At 43.6% G+C, this 20,429-nt stretch overlaps 1 protein-coding gene and 1 long non-coding RNA gene across 3 annotated transcripts in view; both read right to left on the bottom strand.

Moving 5' to 3' along the window:
* The window catches only part of MTMR2 (myotubularin related protein 2), a 62,805-nt gene extending 53,318 nt beyond the window's left edge, over positions 1-9,487 (bottom strand). Inside the window, exon 1 of one of the 2 annotated variants that reach the window (XM_071432737.1) lies at positions 9,280-9,487. Coding sequence is in view for 1 of the 2 variants with exons in the window: in XM_071432735.1 (XP_071288836.1) it covers positions 9,280-9,362 (83 nt within the window). In the remaining variant the exon portion in view is untranslated. The remainder of the gene's footprint in view (positions 1-9,279) is intronic. The other variant, XM_071432735.1, reaches the window with a different exon arrangement.
* On the bottom strand, positions 7,089-9,146 carry LOC139592673 (uncharacterized). The gene is made up of 2 exons (XR_011680089.1): positions 8,868-9,146; positions 7,089-7,675 (listed from the first exon to the last, which is right to left on the bottom strand). It is a non-coding gene; the product is annotated as an uncharacterized lncRNA (long non-coding RNA).
* Positions 9,488-20,429: the final 10,942 nt, after the last annotated feature.

The raw sequence follows: 20,429 nt of genomic DNA, 5'->3' as shown, positions 1-20,429 counted from the left end.
TGAGTTAAGAAATAGCTCCTTCCTTTTTTGGAGTTGAGAACAACCCAAATTCAATGCTCTCTTTGCCCTTACCACAATGATGGGGAGGGAGTTCTGTGTAGGTGGTCACATCTGAATTACTCACTGTAGGCTCTACTTAGAGTCACTGTGGAGAAACTGAGATGACTCATTGTCTATAAAATTGATTCTTTCTCATTGTCTTCAAAAATAAAAAAAAAAAAAAAAGAAAAAAAAAGAAAAAACACCAACCCAGAGACTACCAGAACTCTGTATTGATCCAATCAGATGAGAAAAATCTCACACAGGATGCCTGTATTTTTCTGTATGAAAGGTGGAAGCAGAAAGTGGGATCCAAATGTGTAATCTAGAATCAGAGTATGTCTTAACAAAAAAAAGTGAACTCTGTCTTTCTGTGATGCTGGAGACAGTGATCAGCACATGCTGTACCCAAACAGGTGGGAATACTGGTTTGTGCTCTGCTGGCACAAACCCTAAACACATCCACAACAGTTCCCTCATATTCTCCTCCTCACACCCCAGTGTTTAATGACTACTCTGTCAGCATGTTGCCTCATCTTTGAGGAAAAAGACTTGGGAAGTACTCCCTCATAAGGTGTGGAGACTCATTTGCTGTATGGGAGTAAGATACCTATTCTAAGACTGGAAGACACAGCCTGAATTTTCAAGAACAGTCTACTCCAAAAGTCAACTTGGGTAAAATATGAACAGAAGATCCCACATTTTAAATTTCTTTCCAGAGAAGTTCTACTTACAAGTGAGATGCTGATCAATTTTGATTTGTTAAAGGTATCTATCTGCTGGTTAAATCAACTGATTTTGACAGTCACCCTTCAGCAGTTCATCTCTGGTACTACAGGTCCCAGTGACCTGCCCTTACCTTCAGCATCTGCTCTCCACAGCAGGCACAGGCCCTTCAATCTCACAACTGCACCTAACTCATTCCCAGCCTCCAGCCCTTTCCTGGGCAGATTTAGCTCAATCTGTTCATGAAGTCAATCCTACTACCAATGTGTGCAATCTTTCTCTTTGAGCAGACCACTGAGCAGTGATATCAACTGAAGTCAACAATAGGATTTATTAAAAAAGCAATAAAAGCAGCACAACTGCTTTATTTTCACTAAAGTCAGAAAGTACGAATGAGGGAGTGGTTCAGCTCAGTAATTCATATATCAGTTCATTTTGTACCGGGGTAGAAACACAACAAACACTTTGATCACAAAACACAAAGCAATGATCACAGGTATATTCACTCCAGCAGTTAGATTTTGTACAGAAAAAAATAGCTGGGTTAACCTTTAGCCCTGCCATTCAGTACTGCCACTGTTCTTCATAGGCCATAAGCTTTGTAGTGAATTTTCAAGGCCTTGGGATGTGTCACTTTTGCTTTGCCTTTTCTTGGCCTGCTTGTAGCTTTGGTTTAACTGGTTTAGGTGTGACTACAATTCCTGTAACTGGTCAGGCATGCGTATCCCCTCTATTTATTTTTGTCTGTGTGTGGTACAACCACAGTTTTGCACAGACAACAGTAAAAAGCAGCTATTCTATACAGAATATTTACCATTAATGCAACTTTGTAGAGAGAAATACAACAGTCTGAATATCACAGCAGAGGACTGGAGAAGTGGAGACACAGGATGTGGCATGGAAGAGTAGAGGCACAGGATGAGAAACGGGGCACAGGCTTGGCACCTGAGACCATGGCCATAAACAAATCACCAATGGTCAACCAAAGAAATGCAAACCTGGAGCTCCACAAAACTGGCCTCAGAGATAACAAAGAGAACAAAGAAATTGTATCTAATAACATAAAAGCAACTATGCATAGCAAAAACTCGGATGCAATGTGGAACTGCAGACCAATGAAGAAAAGAGTCAGGTGTTAGGTTGTTTTACCAAACATACTAAAATGACCCCAGGTGGATCCTACAGGAAAGGAGGAAAGGAGGAAATCAACATGATGAACCCCATACTTCTCCCAGGAAAGTACTCCAGACGCTGACAATTTGCTCTAACACCCACTACTACCACAACAAAATCAGCAACCTTGGAACCGAGAGGAGTAGAAGAGGGATAGAAACCAAGAACTAAAGGTACAACAGTTTTAACTGCATTATTATTCTTTATTTTTCTGTAATAATAGCATCTGGATTAATCACGATTAGACTTCCAAAAATTCAGTTACGCTAAGAATAAATCCTTTGCTATATAAAAACACACTGCCTTTTTGGCTGTGAACAAGGTTTTGAGTGTAACACTTTGTCTGGACATGCAGTCTTCACATCACAGTAAATAACTCCAGATAAAAATGTTGTTTTATTCTAAACAGGTGTTGCCAGCCTTCCCAGAACAAAGAAAAAACCCCATAAACTGCTGTTTTTCCAAATAGTTCAGCAGAAATATGATCACACACCCATACCTGAGCCAGACCAGATTTGAATCATTGGGTGACCTAGCATTAATGGTTCTGGAGCCATGGCCAGAAGACTACAGAAGCCAGATCTGTAAAGTGGGAGCATTTGTGAGGAGCTAACAAAATTACTAGAAAATCACCTTGAAGGGGTTGTGGACTCAGAAACTGCTAACACTTTCTCGTCATCAAATCTATCAGGGTTTAAAAGCAATTGCAAAGAATTCATCTAGCAGAGAAGCAAGAAAGAAACAAAAAAAAAAGAGCTACCTTGAAATCAATGGAAAATTACTGAGTGAGAACATTCTCTGGCAAAAGTAACTACAGATGGTAGGAAAGGGAAAAGCAAATACTTGAAAAGTTCCACTGATTTTTTTTTGTTGTTGTCTTTCACTGATTTTTTTCTTCAATTAGCTCCCAGTAGTGGGCAATAAAAAAGCAAGATGTTCTTTCAGTTAAAAATGAAGATGGGGTAATTACTGTGACAGTGTGTCTCCTATATTCTCACTTCCCTGGGTTATCCCAGACATCTCCAGAAACCAAACACTTCATTCCCTTCCTGTCACACTCTTCCCTCATGATGGAATGGGGTTCCCATGGACAATTAAAAAGACTTTTTTATGTGCTGTATTACAACTACATTAATACATAACACCCATATATCAAGGTGACCTCTGGACTGTTTCCTTCATTTTTTATGAAGGCCTGTTGTTTGTTTTCCTTGATTAAGCTTTCTAGTAACACAGAATATGAAGGGACTTGAAGGGACCCACAAGGACCAAGTCCAGCTCCTGAATCAACAAAAGCCCTTTGGTGTATGGGGGTATGGGGTATGGTCTCGTTTTACGCTGCTGATACCCTCAGAACTGAAACACCAATAACAATAAAGCAGGTCATCAGGAAAAGATTAATGAAAAAGAAGATGTGGACAATTGATCTGCTGAGCCATTAAAGAGGTATTATGACCTTTTCAAATGCAGTTCTTGCCTGTACACACGAGGTCTAAAAGAATTAGCAAAGGAAGGGAGATGATAAAACATCAGGAATAGGTAACAAAATATGTTCGAGACAGGTGTTAACCTATCAGGAGCACTATCATGCAACAGCTAGGAATTGTGTAATTTGACACTGTCAGGTCATACACAATCTTCAAATTCAGGTTCTGTGATTGCAGCCCCGCTGTAAATAGCCTGTAGTTAAGGAACTACGTGTACAACTCAGTGGTGTCTAGCAAAGAGACTGCTAGTCAACACAGCATTACCATCTCTCTTCAGAGAAGGCAGTGCTTGATGGGACCCAGGAGAGTCGTGTTCTGAGCCCAGCTTCACTCCTTGCCAGTTGTCAGATCCTGCCTCATGTCTCCCCTGCAGCTTCCCATCTCATCCTTAGACATTCTCACACTGTGCCCAATCTCTTAGCAAGGAGTCTCAGTACTCAACTGCACTTCCAAGAGCTTAGTAAAATTACCCACCAAGAATTATTAAACATAGAGTAGTCCTGGCTTAGGCACAATTAAATAGCTGGTCCACATCTCCTCAACACAGAAAGCATCACCATCTGTACAGCAGCTAGAACTACAATGCCGCAAGTTCCTGTGAGGCTTTTAAACACCAGTGTTACCTTAATTACAACACAATGAACAGGTGGGTGTCATTTGTATTTTATATTCTCAAATGGAAAATATGCTTCAACCCAAATATTTTTGTCATCAATAAAAAGCATTTTATTGAACAGTCAGAACTGGGACCAAGAGATGTGCATGTGCCAGACAGAGGAAAACTTTTAAGCTGAAGGTCTCGCACTCCGGGACCAGTAGAAATGGTTTCTGCTGAATGCAGAAGCAGAAATGGCATGGCAAAGACTACTAGTAAAAATAATTTGTGAATTCTTTAGAGGCAATGGATTCTCTTTACTGCTATAAATTAAAAGCTCTAAAGTCCTTTTCACTAAATGTTATTTTTATTATTTTCTGCCCCAAACCCTGAGGCTATTAAAAAGATTCCCCTCATTTTACAGGTCTATACGCAGGCAGAACTGCTATTTATCTTCACAATACACAGTACACCAGAAAGAACACCCCTGTCTCAGAATGGACTACAGTTGCAAGTAAGTGTTAGAAATTATCACTCATTTATTAAAATCAATAATATTGAGCCCATCTGGAGTCGCTAATTGGTTGTAGGCTTAGTGTCAAGTTCCTGAGATGCAAAACCAGTTCATTATCAACACTCAGCCAGCAATGTACTTGTCTTTAATATAACAACCTTGCTTTGCACTTACAAGAAATCAAATGCAAGAAATGCTCTCAAAGCCCATGAGGAAAAAGACAGCTACTCGCATTTCACCAAACACCAGAAGTGGCAAAAATCTTCCCTTTCAAACTCCAATGACTCATCACAAAACAACTCAATCAGCAAAGCTCACACATCTGGTAGCAATGTGGTGTTACAGCTAAAGCCCTCTTCAGCCAACAGCTCACAGACCCAACTCCTTCCAGCATCACTCTCACCCATGGGGAAAGAATTCCTTCAACACAGCCTTAAATCAGACCAGGTATTGACAGAGCCTTATTTGAGACAAGGGGGGAGTTCATACCTCGTGGAGTTACTGGTTCAACAGACCTTGCTGCACTGATTTACACCGAGTTTATGTTTTCATACTTATCCCTGCAAACATAAAGACAAGGAGCATGATTGCTCTCATATGCTTCAGTAAACGTGCAGTGCATCGGATCCACCGTGTCTGCAGACCTCTGTGGATGATAAACAGCAGAACAAAGGTGATAACAAGCAACCAGGAAAGCCGTGACATCAAGCATTGCTACAGTCATGCTGCTGGGAAGTATCTACTCACTGCCTTATCTTTCTCTAATTTTATACTGATGTTGAAGTATCACTGACATCTCCTATAGCAGTTTTTTTACAGTACAATCACCTCCACACTTTTGCACAGGCAATACAAATTTATCTTCAGCAGACCTAAGAGAAAGCCTCTTAGTATCTTACTGGACCATTGTTCAGACTGAACTGTGATATATGCTTTTTCTGAGGAATACAGAGAGATGTATGCTCATTCAGAAACTACAGAACATAACCACATGGGCTGCACTAATGCCTAATCACTTCTCATGGAAAGTAAATAAAAGAAGTTTGCTACCACTTTTTTCCCTAAAGTCATGTGTTCTGCTAAAGTCATACACAACTCTATCTGGCTTTCCTTTCACAAAAGGAAAAGATCATGGTAGAATTTTGTTGGCTGTCCCTTTGAATTCCAGAGGTCAGACGGTCCATATGCAACCTCAAATCTGCAAAAACAACAATACAAACCCACCCACAAATTCATTTTAAGAATGGTCTTGGAAGAAATCCGAATAACCAGCACAGCTAAACTGTGTTTATCACTCACTCACCTAGGATCCTCAGGCCATTCTAGAGATATCCATAACATTGAGAAAAGCTCGCTCTTCTGGACATAACCATACTGTAGCTCATCAAATGTTTGAATCAGTGTTTTACCTCACTCCTTCTTCTGTCTCACGGGTTGTTCCTGGACAGACACTGCAGACACACAAGCACTCCTTGCAAGCTGCTGGTCAAATACCACCACAGCTCTTTATGAGTAGCTGGCTCATAGTCATGTGTCTTCCATGAGAACAGGATGGAAGGGGAATGTCCACCCTAAGTACTGACCTCTGGAAACCACACAGAGCTGCAGAACGCGGTGCTGTGCCACACAAAGCCAGCTCTGGGTGAGACGGCTGAGACTTGAAAAGCAGAACAGCTGGTTCAGCACAACGATGAGGGCAGCTGAGTCAATTAGCTGTGACCTGCTCATCTGAAACTAACTCGGTATTTTCACAGAGAGCTGGCAATTTTTTACCCTGTACAAGCAACTACACTGTATGTCTCACTAGGAGTTTTTCAAATGTTTTTCTAGTTGGGACAGAAAGTAGGTAACATTTGTTTAATTATTCCTACATCTTCCTCAAGGGCCACAAGTACTGCACATTTCTAGGGTCTACTAAAATATCAAAGCAAAATGTCAAATGCCCTTATTGCCATATCTCAGGTGCTTTATTAAAAGACAAACCTACAATGTTCTTCAGGACACTTATTGAAATGTGAGCAGCCCTATGTATAAGTAAACTCCATCAAGCATGTCTCCTAGATCTTAAATACCTCCAGAAATAATAACACTTCCAACCAGGAGCTCAGAGAACCTAAAGAATGCACTGATGTATGTATTTCATATTAGCACCTTTCCAAGTCTTCTAAATCTTGCATAAAACAATTCAGTAACTACAACTCAGTACAGCTTCACATGGCTAGGTAATGGTGATTCTGGGATGAGTGACCTTTGAGTCATTTTTTGATTTTTGTTCCTTTTAAATAAAATGAATTATCAAAACTGATGACAGCATCCTCATGATTCATTGAGTTCCTCACATCTTCCCCAAAGCTAACTTCTTTTTAAACAAAATCATTTGGTGAAAATGTGTCGTAGGTTACAATTTGAAGCTGGTCTAGCTGTTAGATCACAGTCATAGATTAAAATATTTCAATGCATACAAATAGTCCAATTAGATTTAGAATTATTCTGATGTATAAAATCAAATAGCAATACAGCTTTAATGAAAAAAAAAACCTGACAATAATCAATCTTCTCTCCAATTCATAGACAAGTATTTATTTGTGCATATGCATCACTGCAAGGGAAGCTGATAATAAACATTCTGAAGGTCACCAGCCATCTCTCATTACAAGACCCTGAGTTTATTTTCTTGTAATTTTGCCCTAACCTTGAACCATTTCAACTAAAAAGTTTCATAGCGTACACCAACTCAAGATGAGGGTATTTTTATTAATAATTTCAGATAAAAAGCATCAATCTATTTCAAATACCTATATTTTGTTTGGAGTACATTAAACCCTCCCAACTGGCTAGCTTTCTTCTACGGGCTTTAGATGTTCAAGCAGAGACTTGAGATTCTGAAAGCTTTTGAATAAGGCTTTTTTACATCCCAAGGAATCTGTTAGAGTCTGGGCTTGGAGGACACAGCCTTGTGCATGCTCAACAGCAACAGATTTATCATCTCAATTTCCCAATGGTTCCATTTGTGCAGGGCACGCTGCCGAGAGGCTCAACAGGAGCTTCCTTGTAGCCACTGGCTCTTCTGAGTTAAGCTCTCTTTAGTGTCCACAGGCCTCTTACAGTGAATGACCTCCAGATGGGTCCAAGTTGCCTGAGCTGATGCAGAGATAAAAAGAAGAATATATTGGGTCAGTTACGTAAGGGGGAAAGAAGCCTGCAGGTTCTGGCAGGGCACTGGTAGAACTGCACAAGGAAACCAGTACAGAGAGCAGTGAACAGAAGAATTTGATGAAGAAGGGTGAAATGAGGGTCAGGAGTCATGAAGGACTCAAGAATGAAGAAACTCAAGCGCAAACTGGGCGTTGCCTGTCTGAGGAGCAGCTGGGTAATAGCCAAGCAAGGGAGTTTTGAGATGCTGGCAACAGTGGCCACCAGCACCTTGGGCTCTAAGAACAGAGGCAGAACCAGGAGATCCAGGGAAGGATCCCCCTCTGCTCAGCTTTTAGTAGAGCATTTCTGGACTACTTCATCCAGGTATTAGCCTCACAGTGCAGGAAAGTCACTATGGAGCTAGAGGGAGTACAGGGAAGCACCATGGGGATAGCAGGGCTGGAGCACCCTGCCTGTGTGGAAAGACTGGGGAGAGACTGCTTTAGGGGGACCAAAAAGGCAGGCCCAGTGCCACCGGAAGATACACAGGAGATGCCAATGGGCTGTCCAAAGAGTCTGTGTGCACTTCATCTTTGTAGGTTTTCAAGATCAAACTGGGTAAAAGATCTGATCTTAAAGCTGTCTCTCTGGTACGAGTGGGAAGCTGGACTCAGGGATGCTGAGATCTCTTCCCCCAGAGTTATCCAGTGATCCTACAAATTGGGCATGGTAAGGGCAGCCAGAACGGGACAGAACAACCTTCAGCAGCCATCAGGACATCCTGCTCCTGGGCTCTAGCACAACAACAGGGCTTCCCACACCACCAGCCCTATCAGTCTCTCAGTGCCTGCCCTTGCTACCCTACTGCAACCTTCTCCATCAAACACAAGGTGCAAGCAGGATGTGCTTTCAGTCACTAAATTCAAATTTCACTGGTAGCTCATGGACAGTGAGAAGAACACAAATCTACTTTCAGCTTCCGTGGCTTAAGGACCTTAAATATTACCCACATGGCATTACAAGCCATTCAGACCACAAAGTCAGGCTCTCAGAAAAAACCATGATGGCAAAACCACAGAGGGTCAACACACCACAGGAAATTTGCTCCTGATGAGGACAAGGCCTGGCATGGGCATGGCAGCGGGCTGAAAGGCAGCTCCCAAGCGGGTGCCGCACCTGCCCTGCCAGCACCGCTCACCTGTGCTGCCCATCTCCCGAGCCCCTCCACCGCAGGTACCAAGGGCAGGGGCAGCGCTCTGCCTATGCAGGGATTTACCGACAGCCTGCTGGAGGTAGCATCTCCTGCCCTGCTTAAAGGCCTAAAAGAGAGAGCGCCTGTGCCGCAGCCGGGCAGAGTCCACGCCTGCCTTCCTGCTCCGTCACCCCACGGCTACCCCCAGCGCAGGTACACCCCGGCAGGAGAGACCCGACCGCGGGGAAGCGCGGGAGCCTCCTGCCCACGGAGGGAGCAAATGGCACCAGCTCCATCCTCCCGGTTTCCTTTGCCCTGGCGGCCCCTCCCCGCTCCCTCCCTCTGCCCCCACGCCCCGCGGTGCTCCCCGGCCGCCGAGCCCCGCGGGCGGGGGCGATGGCTCTGCGGCGGGCGGTACCTGGACAGGGAGTCGCCGCTGGGCGGCCGCGCCGCCGCCGCCCGCCCGGCGCCCAGGCTCTCGCAGCTGGAGCTGCCCTCCATGGCGGGCGGCCCCGCGGCGGGCGCTGTCCCCACGTCCCTCAGCGCCGCGGCCGGCGCCCGGCGGGGCGGGAAGCGGCCATGCTGGCCCGGCGTGCCGCGCGGGGGGCGGGCCGAGGCGGGGCGCTGAGGGGGCCGAGCCGCCGCGGGCTGCGGGAGCGGGGCTTGGGTCGTGAGGGTGGGGTGTGGGCCGCGATCCCCCTGCGTGTCCTCTCGAGAGCCGAGGGAAGGTGGCAGCTCCCGGGTTCCATCCTCGGAGCACGGTGGTCGTTCCTAAGGGCAAGAAGTGGTCTCTCTGAAGCATCGCTCTTGAAGTCAGCTCACCTGCGTTAGGCTTTCCAGCTGGGTTGTGTACCCACAGTTAAAACAGTTGTGCTGCTCACATTTGTAATTGCCCCTGTCTGCTCGAGGGTCCTCACTGAGTCTGTCCCTCGAGCGGGTGGAGCAGGGGCTGTGGAAGGTGGCAGGTCACAATCACAGGAGTCACGGCTGCAGGGCGCTGGCACGGATCCTCTGCGGAGTCACCCGACAGGAAAGCTCGAATTTATCCATGGCGATCTGTGTCCCGAAGGCTTTGCAGGCACACTTCGGTATCAAGTGCTGTGCAGGAAGAGCCATGGTATGCCCAGTTCCTTAAAGCAATCGAAGAGTGGGAGAAAAGCTCTTGGCTTTGCTTACAAAGACTGAGGGACTGCATCTTAAGCCTCCCATATCAAGGATGCAGATGTCTTTCAATTGTTTAGCTGTTTTGGCAAGAATCTCATGAGGCAAAAAGAATGAGCCACTGGGGATGTGTTAGGAGGCTGGTGGGCTTCCAGAAAGACTTGCGTGTTGGCAAAGAGCATCTGATGTCAGGAGCATCCATCCAGATGGACCTTCCTGTTTAAATACTACCTCAAAGCAGGATAAACCCTGTGTCTTCTAAACATTTGTATACTGTGTGGCTGTAGAATGGTTACCAAAACATCATCCCACTTCATGCTCCAAGGAGTAAATTAGTTGATGTGTTTCACTCTGTTGTTTCCCATTTTTTTCCTGTTGTCAGAAGTCATGCAGGATGCTGAAGCATCCCCACCTGAGACTGCATGATCCAGCTGTGAAACTGCCTCTGTTGCTCTTTCCTTTAGTCTCTATCAGCTGCTGTTGAGCAAAGTTGATGCGGGATGGTTTTGAAGCAGGTTTAAACTTGAAAATACAGTTTAGTTGAAGCAGGATTTATTTTTGTATTTTTCATTTGATCTTCTGAGCAAAAAGTTACCAAATTGGCAAATTTGGGGGAGTGAAGGTTTCAGCCTAGGAAATTGAGTTCCTGGAGGCTTTTCTAAAATGAAAACTCTGTTTTATGGTTAAAAGTGAGATCCTTGTTTGAAAAATAAGCTAATTGCTAGTGGCTTATTCCAGCATTAAAATCCGAACAAAATGCCTCAACATTACCATTGAAAATCATTACAATTGAAAAATACATAGGCCTGTGCTGATTTTGTACCAGCTATAAAATTATTTAAAATATGTTCATATTTTTTCCTCCCCTCTGGTTAGGGGCAATGAACATTTTAGAAGCACCATTTATTAATAAAAACTGATGTATGAATGGCAAACTGTCTCTCTTGCCTCTTCTGTTTAGCTTTCCATCCACACCTGTGTCCGGCGAGCAGATGGTGTCCTCTGTGGGGACGTGCTGGCAGGGGGTGCTGTGGCAGCAGTCCTTCAGCATCACTGCCGAGCAGTCAGGCAGTTCCTGGTAGCCTATTCCCACTGGCGTGCTCTCTTCCCAGCCCTTCCGGGGATGGAGTTCCTGGCGGTAGTAACCCTTGGGAGAGGTCAGCGCTGTAGAACTAGCACAAAGCAGTGCATGTCTCCCTTTCAAATCTTATCAAATTGCCTTGTGGTGAGTTGGTACTACCTCTGTTCCCTCTGCTAAGCTTGGTTTGATAGAGGTGCAGTTGTTTAAAAAAGTCAAGTAGGAATAAAAACGATGTATAAACCTCCATTGCTATGTGAAGGTATTAGAATGCCTTCCTTTCTTCCTAATTTGCTATTGATGTGGCATCTCTAAGTAGTTTATTGATGAAGTGCTCTATTTGCTTTTCACTGCCCTGTTTTGTTCTTGGCCTTATCCCCAGGGCCTGTGAAACCCCTTAGAAATTCCCACTGGTGCTTTGTAAATGAGAACAAAGCTAATCACCTCCTGCATCTCTCCTGCTGCTGAAAGAAACTAGCAGTCTGCTCAGTGAGTCTTTCTGCTCAACAATACCACATTTTCAAAGTCAGTCAGAATATTCTCTCTGTGAAGTGTGTTTCCTCGGGGCTCTTAAAAGTGGAGGAGAATTAAATAAAGGCCTGACATAACCAAAACCAATTAAGGACAATTCACAAGACTGTTGTATAACTGATGCAAAATAAGTGTCGTTCAGTCTCTTAACCTACTTTTGCTTGCCACATCCCCTACCATTATCTTACAAGTATCATCATTTGGATTTGGGTGTTTTTTCTTTTTTGTAATGAGGGAATGTTCTGTCATTTTGTGATTTCAACACAGGAAACAGTAAAATAAAATTAACATCATGGATAAGTAACAGAATTATCTGTGTTCATCTTTAATACTGTGTGGCTGACACAGCTGAGTGATATCTGAAAGAGAGAATGACAGGGAGCTTCCCTGAGTCAAAGGTGTATAAGATTAATTCCAAGTAAAAGACAAGCAGACATCCTCCAATACTTCCTCAAATTGCATGTGGTTGTAGCATATACAAAGTGAAAAATACATAGCCCCAGGCTTTCTTAGGTGTTTAGAGGCTGTCAAAGCTGTGGTGAACACAGCACAAAGGGGATATTATTATGTACATGTAAAACATGATTAAGTGAGGGGAAGTAAGGCTTTTACTTCAGTCCCTGTGAGTGAAAAGTGAGATTCTATTTTGTATCCATTGTATTTAAACTATGTGTCTGTTGAATTAAGGGCTTTCTAGCTCTGTATGTATGTGTGGTCCATACATCTGCTATATCAATGTGCCAGATGTTATGAATCCAGATGCTCTCATTCCTGGATTAGCTCCTCAGCTTTGCTGCTGCACAGCCAAACACAGGTCTGTTGTGTCTCACACTTTGAGCATGGGGCTCACCAAAGCTAGGGACAGTCACACAGCCCTGGCACAACCTTTTGCAGGGGTCTTGTGAGGATGTTTGGCCATGGTCTGTGGCTGCTCGACTAAATGTCCCTAGAGCAGAGGAGGAATCATGTTTCTACAGTGGTGAAAGGGTAGACCATGAAGCAGGATCATGTACTCAAATGGTCCACTCTGAGAAAACTTGCTCCCCTGCTGCAGTCTTTGTCATAACCTGTCCTTACATGGCACAGCTCATCAGACATTCCCCTCCCTCCCCCTCTTCCCATCACACAACTCATGACATGGTTGAAAGGCCTATGAACAATAAGGGAGTCAGAGCCCTAATCCCTTCTGAAAATGATCACCTTTCCCTTTTGCTCCGATCCCAACATTAAAATCTCATCCATCCTAAAACTCTTTGCTGCAGCTCTATGGATCTCCCATATTTTTGCCACTATACTCATATATTCCTGTGCCCTCTTAGCACATTAAATGGTTCATGGCAAAGTCTGCTTCACACACTGTGCCTTCTCTAGTCTAGTCCCCATCAATGAGTCCAAAAAATTTGCAGCATGACTCAGTCCCATAATTGTTCTGAAAACCACACAGCCAGAGACACCCTTGTCTCTCCTTTGATTCACTAAAATGGTTGTGAGATTTATTACATTTTCTTGTCTTCTTGATCTACAGCTTCAGGGCAGTGGGCAGGCGATAAAAGATTCTCAGTGCCTTGGGAAGGGAGGATTGTCACTGGTGAGATCCCACTGTGATGGATGATCATCAAATCACACTGGAGGTGGCATGTGTTCCTTTTGTCAAGCCCCATCAGCTGATAAAGTATGAGGTCAGAAACAGCAAGAGCTTTGGCACAGGCAGAGAGGTTGATGAAGAACAACTCACTGTGGCTGTGATTTGGAGCTAGAGCTGCTTGTGGTTGCAAGAACATCTGTTACAAGATGGTCATAGGGTACATGCACAGATTTGGTCCTGCTGATCATAATGCCTGTGCTGTTGAAGTTGGAAACTAGTCAAAACAAAGAGAGGGACTTAGGACTTAAATCTACACTGAAATTGTCACTGTGCCTCCAAAGTTACTGTAATTCTGGTTAACCTGATCAGAGTGGTCACCTCAGCTCACCCACAGTGTGGTTCTGGACTGGCTATGATGGCACCCTGCAGCTCTCCGGGTGCCCACAGCCCTCAGGCTCCCTGTCTGCTCAGCACTACAGTCCCGTGCCTTGGACTGCGCTGGTGCCATCACGTAGCTGTGAGCAAACACAGGCTATGGAGCTCTGCAGTAATGCACAGGCCATGGAGAATTAAAAGCATCAGGCAATTAAAAGCCAGGTGAATTGCATGGTGACTCCAGAGGACTGTGCACACTGAGCACACACGGATGGAACCTGATGTACTCATTAGCCTGTGGCATATATCATGCCTGACTGTTCTGTGGGCAGCCATGAGCTGCTGTTGGGAGTGAGGACAAGAAAGAAGTACACAGACAGAGCAGCAGGAAGAACAAAACAGTGTGCCCATCAAAAGTGCTTCAAACACAGGTAACAAGCTATAGCGTACATGATTAGGTCCCGGTTGAGTCCAGAGCCCCACATCTGTAGCACCTTGCATCAATACGTGCATGACTGCATACAAAAAAAAAAAAAAGTTACCAAAAAAAAGTGTTAAAGGGTCATTGATCAATAGCTTCTGTTTCTATCAAACACAGAGGGGGTGCAAGGCAAAAGCACTTGCAGTATCTGAGATGGGAAAAGGTGTTCATACAGAGGAGAAAAGTCTCTGTACCTCTTAGATCTCAAATTTGTGTTTTACAGTCCTGATTTATACACCAATTTTCAAGCAAACATTCATTTAAAATTTAGTAATTTTATGTCTGCATTGTCTGAAATAGTACTATCTATATTTCCTATGTGCACACAGACTACTTGAAGTGAGATTTTAATCTGCAGCTGCTATGTTTAATAGCTACAATTAGGGAAATGGTTAAGAATACTTGATTTTATTGCATTTATACTTCCTTTTCTGTTAAGGAAGATGCACATTTGTGGTAGTGTTTTAATGAAACACAATAAAATGTTGATGGTAAGATCTGGAGATGATACTAAAATGAGAAGGACACTTCTAGAATATAAAACAGTAGAAATTAATTCCTCTTGGTTTCCCTTTTATTTAGCTTGATGGCTCAAATTTCCACGTGGAAGGCTTATACTTTCTTTTAAAAGCAACTGGGTGTTATGCTCTAGTGATGAAAGGGCTGCGGAGTTGCAAGCTTAACAGTGAGTGCAATAAAAATGAACTATTTGAGAGTGTTTGATTGTCTGCTCTGTGTAAGTTACCTGTCTGCAGTGTGTGAGCTGTAGAAAATGTTCAGGAAGCTACTGAAGACACATTAAGCCCATGGATACAATGAGGGAAAAAGCTTATTGCAATTTCCAATGGAAATAAAGTTTGGAAAAGCCAGATCACAGGGCTTTAATGGAGCTGGAGGAGAACCAGGCTGAGTATTGCAGGGATGAGGCAAGACTGCTCCAGAAGGAACTGGTTCTAGTGTGAGCAGAAGCCAATTTGCTCCACCTGGCTCCATGGCCAGCATCCCCCTGAACACTTTTTATTTTAGCAATGTGGACCTCCCATGGAATCGTTTCTCATTGGCTCCAGGACCATCACACACCCAGTATGAGCATGCTGGGCAATGTTTCTCAGGGCACCAGACAGCTGGAAAGGAGAGTGTGTGCTTCTCCCAAGAAGGTGGTAGCGAGTGACTAGTCAGGGAAGTGCACAACTGCAGGAGCCTGCAGTGTCCTACAAGTGGTCTCAGACTAATTTTGACATGAGCTGGAAGCACTAGTTGCTGTTACTGTTCTCCTAGGCATGAACAGCACTGCCCTCCTCTTGAAGCTGGCTTTAGCTCATAAAAGGAGCAGACAGCTTTTATCCATTCTGCCCCTTGTTTGATTGATGAATACATCAATCTGTGTTGTATTCACCAAAGCAATGCACGAAAGAAATATTTAGGATGCAATGCCACATGTACGAAAAGTTAGGAAATGCCTGGTTCTCAAATTTCCAGTATAACCTAAAGGGATCCCACTCAGACATCCAGTTCAATGCTGGATGCAGGGAAGGTTCAGGGCAAAAATTATAAAGGAACTGTGCAATTAGAAACCAGTTTTATGCCTGCACATAAGGGCAGGCTTCACAAGCAACTCCAAATATGCTGCTTCTGCTCATAGTTCAGCATTTGGATATCAAGTGCTTTTACCCTGTGCTGAATTATAAGCTTCTGCAGTTTTTGAAGGCCAAAATTAAGCATTAATTATCTTACACAAATGTAATAAGTTACCTTGCTGTTATCTACAGTGAGTCACCTCTGAACCTTTAGTACAGTAACTCAGAAACTTTGATGATCTTGATACCCTCATCTTGCTTGTGCACATCTCTATGATTGGGGTCTGGGATGTTTGAAAAGGATAGCTGTCTCATGTGTTTGGCTCAAAAGAGAAGGAGAAGGAGCACAATCCAGTATCTTCTTTCCTGTCTTTGAAGGACAGGGGACTCAGGTCCCTGCAGTTTGGGAGATTAGGAGGGACATACACTGCTAGTGGTGAGTGTGTGAAGGAAGATGCTAGCCCTCATTTCTTAGCTGGGGAATTTTTGACCCTAACAAGGAAGGAGAAGGATGAGAAGTGAGTTTTAGTGCTGGATATGTTGGCACTGCTCTGGAGGGAGAACAAAGAAGCCTAAGGCAACTGTTCTCTTTTTTTCCTTTTGAGAGATGCCATCCTGCTCAGGGATGGCATCCCTCAGCCTGTCATGGGGGCCCCAGAGTGGTGTGACAGGATGGTGACATGATGCACAGTCCTCCACCATCTCCCAGGTGCAGCTGCTCTGGCAGTTCAGCTGTGTCTCTGCGTAATATCTGCTGCTGCTCTGCCAACAGGTTCAGCCCATCCTCAGCATGCTGACAGACAAGCTCAGGTGGTTCGGGAGCAGAGACAGTTTGGAGGCTGATGCTTTGGCTGGGACATGTTTGCTTTGGCCAACTCTGCTGCAAAAGCAACTGCAGAGAGCAGAGGTGCTTTGTGGAATTGGCAGTGCCTGATGTCAGCAGGAATTCAGAATGAGCCCTGACTTGAACCACCAGCACGTGCCTCATAGCTCCCTCAATGCTTCAGTCATTCTGGGGTGTTGCCAGCATGCTTTCCAACCTAAAGAAACTGAGAAGTGAAATTACAGAGGTTTAACATTCAATGTCTCAACCAAAGCAGAGAAGAATTTCCAAGTCAAAGATACTTTTTTACCCCAGAGTGCAGAGTATGAATACCCGCTTCCAAAAAAATGGAGGTCTGATCCCTTCACAGGAAAGGATCACAAGAGTCCATTGCAAAGGCAAGGGTTAAGTAACCCTAATGTAGGATGGACCAGTGTCCCCAGTAAGAGATATTAATTCACTTTTAAAAAGGAAAAGAAGGAAAGGAGAGAAATGTCATTCTGCTCCAGCATTCTTCATGGACAAGATATAAGCCTTTGACTGTAGGAACATGTTGCTCAATAACCTGAATATCTGTTAGCTCAGTGCTAACATATTGTAAAACTACTTGTACAGTGTTCTCATTAAATATAACACAAACTCACTCTCATTAAATATAACACAAACTCAAATACATTTCAAATTTATACTATGATGACAGTGAAGATGAATAAAGTTATTTTCTTCACTGTGGGGCCTCTGAAGTCACAAATAATGCAGCTGTTTTAGGTGATGGGCAGCCTAGGAAGTCAGGGCTGTGTTTGCTCAGAATGAGGTTTGCTGTTAGAAAGAATTTTCCTTTATTCTCTAAGGATGATATAAATTGCTACTAGTCCAAATTAACTGTTTCAGTGATGACATCTTTCAGAGAAATAGGCTGGAACGGGAGAGGAGAAATATATAATGAGTGAGGTTTTCGCCTTTGCTCTGCCCTTTCTATGATGAATCAAATGAGTAGTGAAGAAGAATAATCCATAAAACTCCCAAACACAGTTGGAAGAGAAGTTCCCTCATGCAGAAAACAGCCATGGGTCTGCCTTCTAAAGATGCTTTCAGAAGCACTGGACCTGGTATTTTGAGAGGATGATGCTGGAGACAGAAGGGCCTGGAGCCAGAGTGCAGCTGCAGCCACAGTGCGGAGCAGAGTGGCTGCCCTGGGCAGAGCTCTGGTGCCTGAGGGCAGTGACTGCAGGCTGTGAGCCACAGCTCAGCCCATGTCCCCAAGCTGGCTAAGCTGTGCAGAATAGCTCAGTAGCAGGGGCATGCCAAGGTATCTTAAGACCCCTTTAGCCCTATTTGTGAAGCTGCAAGTTTCTCAGTTCAGTAAAAATCTGATTTAATGTCATAACCTCTCTGAGAAAGACTCTCCATTGTTCAAAATAGTGAACTTCATATCACTGTTTTATACTGCAAAATAGCATGCTCTTCACCCATCCAATAAGAATCGTGCAGCATCTTTGTGTATAAATCTGTTAGGTCATGTCTGCATTTCCCTGCTATTGTTTTAGGAGTCTCCTTCCCGTATTCAAAGACAGGGAAATATCTTCTTTAATATCTATCATCTTCCAGCTTTGAAGCTGTGCTGAACAACAAAGACAGGCAAACATTTAATTCTCCCCTAATCCTTTAAATGCCTCCACAAGCACATGGCGTTCACACGCTGTTAAGCCCCTCTCCTGCAGCAGCAGTACATCTTCTTTTAACTCTGCCTCTAAAGCCTGCAGCTTCAGCTGGGGTGGAACAGGAGCCCATGGTACCCCTCATCCTGTGGTGGCTGTCCTTCTGGGTGGTATGCAGAGGGATGGTTTTCCATAATAAAACAATCATCTGGATTGAATTGCAGATACCTAATCCTCTCACAAGGTACTCCTGTTTAGTTTTGTGAAGTGAACAAAGACATCAACTTAGACATGCTCCGGGCTGGGTTCGGGTATCTCTGAGAGCTTCTGATCATTCCTGTGATTAGCCAGCCTGATCTGGTAACTTTTATACAAAAGTGCAAGCACAGGATCAAAATCTTTTTCTTCAGGAAAGGGAGCTGAAATAGAAAATTTCTTTAACTTCATTCCCCTGGAAAACATCTGAAGGAGCAGACATGACAGCTGGGACAAACCCATCTCTCTCAAGCCTCCTGCTGGTTTTTTGTGGTGTAGAAGCAGAGTGGGATTTGAATAGTTGCCTTACAGGATGGGAAGTGGGCTGGGATGCATTGCTGTTCATATGAATTGGTAAGTATTCATTGACTTAAGCCCCACAAAACAATTTTTTTCTCCTTTCTTTCCTCAACAGGAAAACTTTTCACTTGTTTTCAATGTTTTTGCTGCCTTTCTGTGAGGACCCACAAAGACATTTAGTCTGTTCCGCTGGCTGAAGACAGATAACCACACCAGTATAATTTCTGACAGCTGCCTAAAGCAGGTCCTGAGGAGCTTCAGACCCCACACCCTCCTCAGACAGTCCATCCTCATTTTATCCTTCCTGTTACAAAATTCCACCTGTCATCTAACCTGAAACCATGGTTTCTTGGCCTGTAGAGATCATTATGGAAAATAACCAATCTTTTATCCTGGCAGCAATGATCTATCCATTCAAAGACTCTTTTTCCTACTCCCACTCAAATCTCCTCTTCTTCAGGCTAAAGAACCTTCATTCTTTTCTTTATATTTTCTAGATTTCTGTTCATTTGCATTTCTGCCTGGACTACATCATGTTCCCAGGGTGGCACTATTCTACAAGCTAAAAGCTGAGGGCCAGACATCATCATTTAGATCAATATAGGCATGAGAGCTGGGCTTTGGGCTTCTTATCGAAAATCTTGCCTTTTATCAAAGGCTGTAAAAGCCTGGTGAAAGCATTCTCTGATGAAAGCTTAGATAATTTAATAAGAAGTAGCATTTCTCGAGCTAATCTGTCATCCAAGTGCACAGCTACACTGTGCTGCGGTGTTGGTGGCCATTGGGAAATTTTTCTTTATTGCACACTCTCACTTGCTGAAAGCTAAAACCAATCTAATAGCAGGAGGCTTTGGAGGCACAGTAAAGTGTATAAAAAAGACTCAATTCTAAATTTTTTTATAAAAGAAAACCAAAAGGGGAAGCCAAAATAGGCCACTACTGAGGGTAAAAAAGACAGATGTAACAAAAGAATATTTCTGAGATTTTGTGCTGATTTGTGCTCTTGAGTCACTTATAAAAGACTATATTCAATGTTGAGAAACTAATGAAATGTTCTTCATGAAGGGTTTTTTTAATTACATTTTTAATAGTTTACTTCTTTAAACAGCACTATCTTGTTATCTGTTGAAAGCTTCTCTTTGCAACCTTCTAAAGCACTCCATATATTATCTGTGAGAAGATTTTAAACCCCCCAGTATAAACAGATGGTCTATTGGTATTTGTATGTCAGCAGTTTATATGGTAAAACACACTAGATTAAGTCTTTGGCATTGGAGGAAAAGTTAATGAGTAAGATTATCATGTGACGGCTTTACTCTAGTAAGATCCACACAATTAATCAAGACCATTGTGGCTATAATAACACAAAGATGCCATGTAACTATGGGCAAAATCTTTGGTTAGTGCATTTGCTACTTAAATGAAGGGAAAAGTTGCCTTTCAGGGCATGTTATGCATGAAATCCTGATTTTAGCTGTACTAATGCAGTTAACCTGTGGCTCACATGTGAGTGGGCACACCACATGGCCCTGAAGCTTTAATCAGCCTTTTGGAAACACACATGGGGTTCCTGCCTCTGCTGTACACATCCTGTGAGCCTGGTTATCCTACAGGCCAAGGCTAACATCTTCACACTAAGGAAATCAGTGAGAGTACAACGGGTTTCTTTACACCGATTTTAATTTGCTGTAGAGTTAGGTTATTCATAGAGATACATGGATAACATTATGCTAGCTAGAAGTCT

The sequence above is a fragment of the Agelaius tricolor genome, unplaced genomic scaffold, assembly GCF_023055355.1.
Source record: "Agelaius tricolor isolate 1412-34295 unplaced genomic scaffold, bAgeTri1.0.p SCAF_9, whole genome shotgun sequence".
Classification (NCBI taxonomy): domain Eukaryota; kingdom Metazoa; phylum Chordata; class Aves; order Passeriformes; family Icteridae; genus Agelaius; species Agelaius tricolor.
Note: the sequence above shows the minus strand (reverse complement) of the source record. Positions and strands in the feature narration are given on the sequence as shown.